Source organism: Pseudorasbora parva, chromosome 1 (genome assembly GCF_024679245.1).
Source record: "Pseudorasbora parva isolate DD20220531a chromosome 1, ASM2467924v1, whole genome shotgun sequence".
Classification (NCBI taxonomy): Eukaryota; Metazoa; Chordata; class Actinopteri; order Cypriniformes; family Gobionidae; genus Pseudorasbora; species Pseudorasbora parva.
Window position 1 is genome coordinate 34,317,382 of NC_090172.1, and position 13,331 is coordinate 34,330,712.

General features: G+C 38.6%; 1 protein-coding gene across 3 annotated transcripts in view; it reads left to right on the top strand.

The window, feature by feature from the left end:
• Window positions 1–2,412: 2,412 nt before the first annotated feature.
• rbm33a (RNA binding motif protein 33a) overlaps window positions 2,413–13,331 on the top strand; it is a 66,137-nt gene continuing 55,218 nt past the window's right edge. For all 3 annotated transcript variants that reach the window (XM_067438469.1, XM_067438485.1, XM_067438477.1), the window contains exons 1-4: window positions 2,413–2,597; window positions 4,246–4,327; window positions 5,578–5,629; window positions 6,573–6,646. In XM_067438469.1, the coding sequence (XP_067294570.1) occupies window positions 2,579–2,597; window positions 4,246–4,327; window positions 5,578–5,629; window positions 6,573–6,646 (227 nt within the window). In that variant the 5' untranslated portion in view covers window positions 2,413–2,578. The remainder of the gene's footprint in view (window positions 2,598–4,245; window positions 4,328–5,577; window positions 5,630–6,572; window positions 6,647–13,331) is intronic.

Below are 13,331 nucleotides of genomic sequence, written 5' to 3' on the forward strand. Positions count from 1 at the left end.
TAAATAGCCTGCCTTTGTAAACATGTACACAGATGATTTGTACATATGTCAGAAAGTACGTTTATCAGAGTAATTTGGACTGCTGTTATCAAAAATATGATTGCTGTTCTTTAGGAAAAAATAAAATCATTATGAAAAATGTATTCCATTAATTGTTCATTAAATATCAGCTATGAAATAGCATATACTTGCCCAATATATTTTCACATATAAATCGCAGCGATCCTTTCTGAAGTGTTCTATACAATTTCAAAATGTTAAATAAAATGTAGCGATGTTAAAATAATGTTATGAAAATGAATGCAGGTTAAGTGGGTCATTTAAGCTTGATTGTACTCTGCTCAATGGGTTGACACTTTCAGAGTAAAACAATGGTCTTTAATTAAAGGGACACAATTTCTCTAATAATTTCTCTAGTTTTGGTTGATGCGATATGACACTGGTAGGTGTGGCTACACATGGTAAAATGTAGACATTTTTAATTTCTTACTCATAAGGTTTCTCGCTAAATGTAACCAAATATATAATGGGAGTTGTGACAATCTCTTTTGTCTGTTATACAGTTAACAAAATGCAAAGAATAGTTTTCTTGTAAGGTGCCAGCCCACTTTGGCCACATTTGTTAAACAAAGTGTGCCATGTATTCAGCATGTGCGATCTTTAACCTTCAGTATAATAAAAATCATTAAATAAATGCAGCAACTTTTTTACTGATTATTAATAGTTGACATGTCAACCTTTTTAGAAAACAGAAATGAGTGTGCAGTCAGGAAATTCAAGTTAGTGATGGAAGAAAGGAAAGAAAGAACAGAATACATGCAGAATATAATGCTTTAAGATAGACATAAAGTTCATTTAAAGTGTTCAGAGAAAACAGACAGAATTTTTTTTTACAATATTTTACAATACAATTTTATGTTCCTCTTAATTGTTAGCATTTTTATTGTTGCATTTTATAGTGAGATTTGTAATATGTTGTTCATTTTCATTAATATTTTGATATTCAGATTTAATAAAATGTAATGCACAACATCATTTGTTTTGAATTTTACATGATATGAGTGAACTGATACATTTCACTCAGCCTATAGGCTGTACGTTTCTGGATTTTTTAAATATGTTGTTGTTTGTATGCTAATATGTGTCAAAAAATCTTTTGTTTTTACTTAAGATACAGGATCACTTTGATAAATCAAGGATGGCCCACTTTATTGATAGCTGTTTATTGATAGCTATAACATATTATTAAATTGAAATAGCTGGACCTTAAAGTTAACAAAAGTTATAAAGAAAAAAAAACACATCTATGTATCTTTAGGCTATACATGTAAAAAAAAAAAAAAAAAAAAAAGTGACTTCACCTGCATTCACCCTATTTTACAACCTCCACCTGCAATAACCACTATCCAGTAAAAGCAAGAAAAAGCGGATATCTGCGTTTGTCATAGCCTTATATCTGCTACTAAGATTTGACTTGACATGATCATCTGTCACCTCAAGGTTTACTGTGTCTATGAGACTAAACTCTTCACTCTAACTCTCCTAAAATAGAAACCCCTATGGAATTTGCATTGGTTTTAATGGAAACTGTAAGGGTCCATGTGAATTTCATGGGTATTTTTTTCTTCTTCTATTGGTGGCTATGCATAGTGCCATTAAAACCATTCAATGGAATATTGCCCAAAACACCACAGGACAATGGTTGCCAGGTATGTGCAAAACCAGCCCATACATCTAAAATAACAGCAGTGACTCTATAATATCAAAATTCAATATGTGCCAGTCCCATACCTAAAATACATATTTTGCAGTTATTGTTATGTTTTAGGCTATAAACAATCTTGAAAATCACTAGTAGGGCCTAGAAGCCCTACTTCTACATAAACTCCTACTACTCCTACATAAACAGTCTGAACTCAAAGGCACCTTTATCACAAAATCTGGTAATTTATGTATAATATTTTAATGCATATCAGTGAATTACAATTAAAATCTGCACACAGCAGTTTATGAAGCCAAATTCTGTGGGAAAGCTGCAAACTTGGTAACTGGACGTCATGTTTTTTAATGGTTAACATTTGATGGTTTGTTTGTAATGTTTTTGTTGTTGTTGTTGTTTTGTGGTAACCATTATAACTTATGTGGTGGTTTCTATTGTTTGTTTGTTTTTTTTCAGCATGAAGTCAAGCTTTGAGGCATAGCTAATGTTAAGGGATGCATTTTTTAATAAAGCAGTTAATATAAATAGCCTTTTACAGATACAATTTAATTGGTTTATGTCACGCCAAATTAAAGTATGTTTAACCTTCACTTTTGTTGGAATTTACTTTAAAACGAAATACGCCAGGCTAGTCTTGTAGCCTACCTTTTGGCACTTCCCTCGTTGCAGTTTGATACCCATGATGCAGCGCGGCTCCGTTCGGTCGCCATGATTCTTATGCAGATGTTTTCAGAGCTCAGACTGAGAAGATTTCACGCTAAGCTAAGGGCCTGAATCGCTGCACTTAAATCAGTTTCAATGCACTCATCGACGTCATAGGGATACCAGAGTCTCCAAGATAACATACAGTCTTGGGTTATGGCGACCAATGCTGGGGGTATGATATATATATGTAATATGAAATTTACACTTAGTTTAGCTCCCAGCTAGCGGTAACGAGTTAGCTGCTATTGTTCCATAATTTGCGGCGCTTCTAAGATCTTCTTTCGGTTTACATATTGTGCAGTTTAATTCTATGCAACGACAGCCTTTTAGGCTGTATTTATTGCTATGGCTTGTCATGTTGATGGTCGTGATTCATGAGCACACGTATATTTACATCTCTATTCATTTGCGGTTGCTAACTAGCTAGCTGAAGGGTTGAATGCGAATGCGTTTCCAGTGTTTTTTGATGCAAAAATGCAACATATAACTAATGCGTTGACAGTCATTTTGATGTTTATAGGGCGAATGAAGAATTGTTCCTGTATAGTACAGTTTGGGTCTGAATTAGTTACGTAAGCATCTCAAACGGTGTCTCGACAGACAGCGGGACTGTTATTTTAACCGTGCCAGAGATACAAATTAGATGTTTTGAGAAAATCTAGTATTTAATAACAACTGCACTGTTTGCTCGTATTTGTTTCTATTCTAAATGTAGGTGTGGATGTGTTTCAAGATTGATGTTGTTTTTCTGTCAGTTAGTATTGATCCTCGTAACTTGTCAATCGCTGCCATCACTGCAGACACGAATGATGCTATTTTCTTGTTTAGACATTTACTGGGGTTATAAGCAGAGGAAAATGTGTTGCTTTCAGTCACCATGAAATCAAAATGTACTATTTATTATTTATAATATAGTATTTATTATATTGGTTTTTATCTGTGCACATTTTAGTTTTTCAAATGTATGTTCCCTTGTACTCTTTAATCAAAATAACTCTGTTGATCTGTTGATGTAGACTGTCGTGAGGGCTGGAAAAACTGTCACTCACATGGTTACATCTAATCAATTCCTGATTGACAAAATCAAGTCCCGCTGTACATTTTTTTCTTGTTTGAGATGCCCTGACATATGTCAAAATGGGGAAGAGAACACCATTCCTATTGCAGCTTCTGTTTCATGCTGGCTTTAAAGCAGTTAAATATGCTGTAAATTAGAACGTAAATATCCAAAGAACCTTCCAAATAACATCTGTACTGGTTACGGTTAAAAATACATTTTTCTTTCTGAAACATTGAGCTGATTATCGGATCAATGATTGTTACTACTACTATATTAAAGTGAAACGTCACCCAAAATGAAAATGATGTCCTTTGCTCATGCACTAGTTTCAAACTAGTATGACTCACTTTTTTCCGTGTAACATAAAATAAGATATTTTAAGAAATGTCTTTGTTAAACCATATTATGTTAGTCAAAGGTCTTCCAAAACATTATATATATATATATATATATATATATATATATATATATATTATATATTGTGTCTGTGCAGAAGTAAGTGGTTTGGAAGGCGAGTAAATTAAATTGTAATTATTTTAATTTTCAATGAACTCTCCGTCTAAGATTAGAATCATTCTTCAAAAAATAGTATAGTTCTTTCAACTAACAATTGTCTTGAAACCTAACATCTCATGCACCAAACTATGAGTTGTTATTTGCAAGATCTGAGCATGTACTATTATTATTATACAAATCAAATAAATCTTTATATGTATTATAATAAAAGATGAATGTGTTTTGTGCTTTTGTCTTTATGTAGATGATGACTTCGATGAATACGATAAACCTGGTGCGGAAAGGTCAAGAAGACGGAGAGGAGAAGATGATGATGACTTGGAAAGGTAAGTCTTAATCTCTGTCCCATTGCTGGCTCAGTTTTGCTCTGCACGTTTCATTTCTATATTAGGCATAGATAAAAAGAGAATCAGTTTCCTTGAGTTTCTATATTGCCTGGTGGCCAATTTTCACTGAATTTACATTACATAAGTAAGAGCTGAGTGTAAAGGTTGAATTAGCAGAGCAATAGCACAGCTGTATATAAAATATTGCAAATATTACAAACATCATATCAGAGGTTGTTGGTTCGCATCTCACTGGTGCATCTGTGACCAGGACAGCAATGCTTTGTGGTGTATCGAGAGCTATGGTATCACGGGTAATGTTTACAAACCATATCTAGGCTGCTATAACCAGACCTTTGGTCGTTCATGCCGATGGCAAGTGTCGGTTTCATTAGTGCCAGCATTGCAAATCTTGGGCTGTGGACATTGTTAAACATGTATTGTTCTAGTTATGGTGTGGAGAAACTCTTGAGAGGCTTAACTTTACATGCTTGGAGTATGGAGCATGGGGGTGGATCAGTGATGGTTTGGGCTGCAATATCATAGCATTCCCTAATGTGCTTGATGTACCAATGACTTCCGAACCTTCTGGAGGACCATGTGCACCTAATGGTTCTAACATTGTACCCTGAATGGGGTGCTGTGTATCAGCATGGTAATTGTTCAATACACACAGCAAGGACTTGTGACAGAATGGTGTGATGAACATGAAAGTGAATGTTCTGAGCATCTCCCACAGCCTGCACAGTCACCAGATCTAAATGTCGTTCTGGCGAGGTTGACGAGCGAGAGACGTCGGAGGGGCGAGACCTTTGCGTGATTGATAATGAGTGTCACCTGCGAAACACGCACCAGTCTCGCACACTCCTCCCACGTATCTCGTTCGTCAACCTTGCTGCAATCGTTGATCTGCTTTGGGGTGTTTAGGAGGAGCAAGTCAGAAACTGCTTTCCTCCACCAGCATCACATAGTAGTTCAGGATAAAGAATGACTCAAAATCACTTTGCCCACAGTGAAGGACTTGTATCTGGCATTCCCAGGATGGGTTGATGCTGTATTGACCGCAAAAGGAGGCCCTACTACACCATGCTGATAGATTGTTGTGCCCTAAAACCTGTTTCATTGTCCAACCTCTGTATATATAGACATCATCGGTTGCATTGCAAAGAAAATTAAGCTGTTGCTTTTAATATCTTGCATTGCTCAGTTGAAATCAGATGCTTCAAGAGTATATTTTTATTAATTCACAGTGATTTGGAGGAGGGAGACTTACTTGAAGAAGATTGGCTGTCATCAAAAAAGGTAAAGTGGTTTTCATCATTGCCAGTTTCTCTCCCCTCTACACTATATCATACATCTGTTCTTACCTTGTTGTTATGGCAGAAAGCATAGTTTGTTTGTTAGTTGCTGACTTAAAGGATTAGTTAACTTTTAAAATGAAAATTATACCATGATTTACTTGCCCTCAAGCCATATGACATTCTTCTTTCTGATGAACCCAATCTTGAGTTATATTAATAAATATCAAGGCTCTTCCAAGCTTTATAAGGGCAATGAACCAATCATAAACGTAATGGATGGATGCATCCATTCATCATAAAAGTACTACACACAGCTCCTGGGGGTTAATGAAGGCCTTCTGAAAATTTACTGCCAGTCTGCCTTCTGTATTCAACTTACGAAGAAAGTGTAAAGCCTCTCGCAGTTCAAAATGCTTACACTACATCTGAAGCCATACGTCGCGGCAGTTACGCTTTTTTTGTAAGTTGAATACGGAAGGTGGTTTGGTGGAAGCTAGATATTTGACTTTATAATGTGCTAAATATGGATATTTTTCTTACATAAACCCATCAATTTGCTTTAGAAGCCCTTTATTAACCCCCTGGGTCGATGTGGAGTATGTTTATGATGGATGGATGCACATTTTTGAGCTTCAATCTCATGGGCCCTGTTCACTGTCATTATAAAGCTTAGAAGCGTCAGGATATTTATTAATATAACCCTGATTAAGTTAATCAGAAAGAAGAAAGTCATATACACATAGGATAGCTTGAGGATGAGTAAATTTTGGGAGTTAATTTACATTTAAAGTGAACTAAGCATAACGGACATAAAGTACTGCTGAAATGATTTCTGTATTCTTATCAAAGATTTAAAAGGCAGTATATGTAACAATCTCACCAACAACAAAAAAATCAAGTAGATTAAGCAAAGGATTTTTAATTGTGTTTTTGTCTGCCCTCAGAACCCCTCAGAGCTGTCAGATGAGGAGCTAAACGATGATCTCTTGCAAAGTGATGAAGAGGACCAAAATGCGAGGTACTCCAATACTCTCAAATAAAGGCACTGCAAAATCCATACATTTTTAAAGGGATAGTTCACCCAAAAATGAAAATGGGATGTTTATTTGCTTACCCCCCAAGGCATCCAAGATATAGGTGTGTGTAAATGAAGATTTTAAACTCCAACCGTTGCTTGTATAATGCATGTCAATGGGGTGTATTTCTATAGGGCTCTACATAGCGCCCATTTTGGGCGCATTTACACCTGAAAATTACTGCGTGCGACTGTGAATTTTTTTTTAGCCGCACTGGTGCGATTGACCCGAACGATTCTAATGAATATATGTGTAATACAATCGGAATGAATAACTACAACTCTCAAAGTGCATCAACACTGAGAAACAGTTTCCTACTGCAATCAACTGCTTTTCATGCCTTCAGTCAGCAGAATAAGTGCAAAAGCCTGTGCGACAGACTACACTTCAAACAACGATTGTTTACAAGGTGAAACGGGTGTGACAACGCAGCCATGCGCACTAATCAGACGCCTCACGCTGATGATTTACAGCCAAATCAAAATGAACTGGAACATTTAGTTTATCATAAAAAAGCTCAGAAATTAACGGATGCTTAGGGGAAATATGCCATCAAAAAATTATTTATTAATAATACATTTAAAGTTGCACTATGCAACTTTCCGTCCAATGGAGGGCGGCTATTCAAAACAAATGCGTAGTTTGATGATGCAAAGTTTGAGCGCAGCATCTTGGGACATGTGGTCTTCACCTCACAGCCGGTGGAAAATAGGACTTGGGCAGAAATCATGTTCATGGATGCGGTTATTAACGTTACTGTAGTGTAAAGCAGAGCAGGACCGAGTGTTGTGGAGCTGAGCACCGCCGCTGGAGCGATTGTTATACAAATACCCGCCTCGTGAATACCGGGACTTTTATTATGACGGGAATTAACACATTCGCCGGGCGCCTGCACTGATCCGCTCTTCCAGTTATGATTATGAGGTAATGCAGCTCTGTTTATCATATTAGATACATTTAAGTGTGTTGAAAATGATGTTTTGACTTTACTCCATGCGTTCACTTGTTCACACTGCTAAGAGTAAAGCGCTCCTGCCAAATAAAACCCGAAACCGAGAGTAGCGCAGATATGATGCAATTGACAGGCAACTTCCTCAAACGCTATGCTGAATCGTCCCGGTCCTTAGTTAAAATAGCAATTTTCTCACAATTTACAAATAGTTGGAAACATTTGGGATATTGTAAGTACTCAACTGAACAAAATATATAACACCGGCCTAGTGGTTTTAGTGGCAAAAAGTTACGACTTGCTATTGCTCCGAGTATTGGGATGATTGCATATGTGATGTAGCCTGACAAGCCAGACTCGCATCAAGATGTTTGGTCTGGAAACTCACCATAGACAGGGCTCAGTCCGAGGGGCGGGATAAACGGTTGTCTTTCAAACTCCCTCTGCACGCGATAGGATGGCGCTACCAGAGCAACGAAGGTGAGACAGAGCTTGTTGATAGATTAAACATTCACCGTATCCGGTCGGCTAAACTCTGAACACATCTTCCCTTTTTAAGAATGACTTCAGTGCCGTTCTTTGTTCTTTTCTCAGAGAAAAGCTTAACTCCAAGTCTTCCAGAATCGCAGTCAAAGCTGATTCGAAAGACAGCCGCCGTTCGCCAGTTTCTGTGTTTACTAGAAGCACGCAAACGCAACTCGGCTGTCGTCATTATGGCCCCGCCTGCCGACTCTATACACGATGTGATTGGCCTGTCCAGAGTTAGGGGAATACAGCTCAGAAGTGTATTGAGAGTTCCTAGACGACACTTGCGGGCAGATTAAATTTGCTGCCGCTAAGGTGCTTCTAGATTTCTAGGCTATATGTGATGCTGATCTTGAACAAAAGTCCAATAGACAATCTGATATTAAGTAACAACGTTTTAGCCACAACACTGTCTACTTCATGAAAATCAAAGCCACACCAGAACTGATTCGCATCTCCAAGCCATTCGATTCAAATGAATCTGTGTTTTGAACTATTGACTGAATGACTTCCCACCACTTACTGGCGGTTTTATTCTCATATTTATACTTTGCATTGACTTATTTAAAATATTAAACTTTTAAAGTTTAATTTGTACATATTTTTAAACTCAACTTGCATGTAAAACATTCACACAATATTATTTACCCAGCTGCATTAAACACTATGTAAATGTGTCTAAATCCCACTTCAGATAGAGCTTCTGTGCCACTTCTGCAGTGCAAAGGTGGATCTTTTGATGCTTATCTCATTTTATAGGAAACTAATCACATCTGATTGTGTCTAATTGTTCTAACTGAATGTATTGTTTAAATTACATTTTAAAAACAACTTTTCTATTTTAATTTAAGAAATTGACAGATGAGGCATACATTTAATAAGATTAGAAAACATTGCTCTTATAATGGTAAAAATGCTCCTGGACATTATTTTAAAGGGACAAATATTATCCTGTAATGGGAAAGTTATAATTAAAGTTTTTTTTGTTGGTTTATAAAGTGCTCCTAAATTTTTTACTTTTTTGACACAAGTGCTCCTCAAGAAAAAAATTAGCGTAGAGCCCTGTTCTATGAAAGTAAAAAAACACAGACATGCAAACCCATATTAAACCCTGTGGCTTATGGCGACATAAAGATGTCTTAAGACAAAGCTATTTTTAAATTCAGCTATTTTTTTACCTCATATCAGACGAATCTCATCTAGTATTCACCATCGCCATTACTTCTGTCAAAGAAGGTCAAAACACATTGTATAGATCATAGATATATGTAGATTTCTCATTAGTGCCTGCACGGATCGGTCCAATGAGACATTTACGTAAATATATCTATGATTTCGCCAGTATATGTTAAGCTGATTTTTTGAAGTTTATTTTAAGTCATGACAGTTAAAGGGATACTTCAGTGCTAGGAAGATGAATCTGTATTTAAAGTGGGTCATCAATGTAGTAGAAATGTGAACTTATTTTTTAATTTGCTGCCTTCTAGACTGAGAAAAGACAGAAAATGTATTTTTGTCTCATGGGGATGAAAGACTAAAATTCCCAGAATGCTTCGCTGCCCTGTGTGGCCATTCCTAAAGCCACCACTAGTGGATTACTGTGACTGAGGGTGCTTTCACACCTGCCTCATTTAGTTCGGTTGAATCGTACTAGAGTTCGTTTCCCTCTTTGGTGCGGTTCGTTCGGTCAGGTCTGAAAGCAGCAATCGCACTCGGGTGCGTACCAAAAGCGGACCAAACAAGCGGACCAGACCTCCTTGAAGACCACCTGGTCTCGGTACGATTTCAAACGAACTCTGGAGCGGTTCGTTTGTGGTGAGAACGTGATCCGACCTCGAACAGAACCAACTGCAAAAGTACTGATCCTTTTTGGACTGAACCAGCTGCCGTAGTTAGCTGCGCTGACATTGTGTGCATGATATTGTTACCTGATAGATCGTTGGCAATATTTTCGGAAGATGAGCATGTCAAGAGTTAATAATTAATGCACGCCTCCTCTTGAAGTGACGAGCGATGCGCGCTCGCCGGCTGCACTGCATTAGAACGTTGTTTTCATGTCGCATCTGCGCTTCATTATAGAAATGTATTGTTTGCATACTGTGGTAAATACACACAGTGTAGTAGATTATGGCCAGGGACAAAACTGGCCCGTGCAGTCGTCTCTCCATAGTGTTATTATAGTTTGCTGGCTTTGCCTCTTCTGTTGGAATTTTCCCACACGTAAATTCTGACCAATCGAAAAGCAGTTTAGGAAATACGCCATGGCCAATGAGTGATGTGGATGTTGTCACGTGCCTGCGTTTTGGTTCGTTTCAACTGGTTCGGACCAAAGCAATCAGTGTGGTGTAAAAAGGAACCAAAAAAGCTGAAAAATGCAACAATGTATAATTGTTTTGGCCCTTGGTTCGGACCAAATGAACAGAACTGTGAAAGCACCCTGAGTTCAAGAAGACACTACAATTAAAAACTGAATGTGTCTGTTCAATATGATGAGTGAGTAACCGCGCGAGTATCACAGCACTGAGCACTTACTGTGAGTGAGATAAATGAGCTGAATGAGCTCTCGTGATGAGAGCTGAGGTAATCGCGACAACACTCGCGGCATACATTCACAACATGAGTTCAGTCTGTCGCGTTTCAGTTCATGCCTTTGCAAGCTTAACTTTCATAGAAATTAATTTGAGAAGTTAAAAGACTTACATTGCTCACCATAGCTCCGTTTAAATGAGTGCCTGTAGCTGTGAGCTGAGCTCTGAGTGTGATCTCCATCCCCCATGCGCGGGTTCAAAACATGCGGAAATTGCTCCCTCTGCTGTCTGTAGTCTTTAGCCTTTGGCCAAACATTCCTCCTATGGTGCAAATTAGGGCTGGGCGATATGGCCAAAAATTAATATCCCGATATAGCTCATTTGATATCCCGATAACGATATACATAACGATATAGCAATTTTTCTGTTAATTCAGTTTATGAATAGTCAAAAATAGTACAAAATTGCAATGTGGAAATGCAGTTTGAAATGATATACAAAACAAATAAAGGTAGTATGGACTACATTTTTATTTTATTTAGATCCCTTTTTTCAAGCAAGACAGTTGGTAAAGTTAACACCTGCCTAGGGATGTTAACCGATGACCGTTTGACCGATGGTTGAACGTATCAACGTTAATCGATCAAAGTTGTCGGTTAAAAAAAAAAGAAAAGTGATCTCTAAATTAGGCTATTATACAGTGGACTAAACGCTACTACAGTTAGCCATCTCATTCCAAAATCTTTTTGTGTGAAGTGAGCATATTCCTCACACTCAATTTTCCATAACTCGCCTGTTTGTACTTAAAGGGGGGGTGAAACACTCAGTTTCAGTCAATCTCATGTCAATCTTGAGTACCTATAGAGTAGTATTGCATCCTTCATATCTCCGAAAAGTCTTTAGTTTTATCATATTTATAAAAGAAATATGGGCTGTACCGAGTCTTTCCGGAAAAAACCGAGCGCCTGGAGGCGTATCGTGTGGGCGGAGCTAAAGAATGATGAGCGCGCAAAGCGGTGACGTCCTCAAGCGTGGAGAAACCCATCTATCTCAGCTAATACAGATAATGATCCACAATCAAATCTGAGGCTGAAATAAATTGAACAGGAGAAACGGCAACATCAGGATGTCCATCTCTGTGGTATGTACTGTATTTAGGGGCCTTTGTGTGCAGTTTATGAGGACATGATTCGGTTTATGGACTATTGTATGTGACTAGACCTTAGAGGTAGCAAGCAAAACGGTTTTGCACGTCAGAGTCAGACTAGTGTAACGTTATACAGAACAACAATGGAGTAACCGTTAGCGCATTTGAATGACGAAGCACGCGATCGTATCGTTTACTGATGTTTACTCATGCGTCCGTAGCCAATAGCAGAGACATTTGAAGTTGATTTACTCACCGGCATCTTCCAAAGCAGGACCGCTCTGTCAAAAACACACTTCTTTGGTATGATTTGGTGAAGTCCTGTGACAGCAGTGACCGTGGAAATCCACTTTGCGACGCGACTGAAGCGATGCCTTGAAGCTTCCCGTCATTTCTGCGTTCAAATCGGTTCAAATGCAGCGCTGCCTTCCCGGAATGCTGTGCTGAAGCGCTGAAGTCGCTCGACGTCACCCATAGGAATAAAGTGTAGCACGGCGCGCCACATAAGTGTTCACGGACGACTGGATCTGCACCTGAGAGACTGTTTACAGGCGTGCATTTCTTCTCTCTCCCTCTAGTCACGCGCGCGCGCACCCTTCCGGGAGAAGAGCCCGTATGGCCCATACAAGGACCTTCCGCTCTATTTAACGTCAAATAGACCCATACTCGAAAAAAACTCGCCGAAACTTGTGAGAAACCGGAAGGAGTATTTTTAACACAGAAATACTCCATCAAACGTCCAACATTAGTTTTTGAAACTTTGTCTATGTTTAGGATGGGAATCCAAGTCTTTAACAGTGTAAAAAGCTCAGTATGCATGAAACAGCATTTCACCCCCCCTTTAATAAACCAATAAAAACATTTGACGCGAGGTCACAGCGTTTGGGTTTGTGCGCTCACAAGGTTTGCAAAAAGTAAACAGGCTAAACACTCGAGGTTAGAGCCAGAGCAGACGACAGTATGAAGCGTGCATTTCGCTTAAGATGGGCTTACATTTGGAAATATCTACATTTCAGTGGTAACACATAAGGTGTTGATCGTCTTTTTTTTATTATTGTTAGCACTACCTCGAACTAAAGCCGCGACGTCTCTTCGGAGCTGTCATTTTCTTAAATGAGCCGCGGCGATGTTTCAAATGAGCTTCTTACGCTAGACAAACGCCTTTATTTTCTAACGCCATCACCTTGACCAAACCATTTCGAAACTAAGGAGCCATTGTCCTCAGATTACAAACAAGCTCCTCGGCGGCGCGTTTGCGGGACTCGTGTTTCGCGCTGTGGGGGATTTTAAAAAAGTGACGTGAGTGGACGGGAGCGCTAGGAGGACAGTGCGTGTGTGTGTGTGTGTGTGTGTGTGTGAGAGAGATAGAGAGAGCTAGAGCGCGGCTCGCGGCTGTTATTTCAAATTCGCCATCCCTACACCTGCCATTAAAATATTTCAATATATGGCTATATGGTGTGCCACGCGTAAAAGCCCGC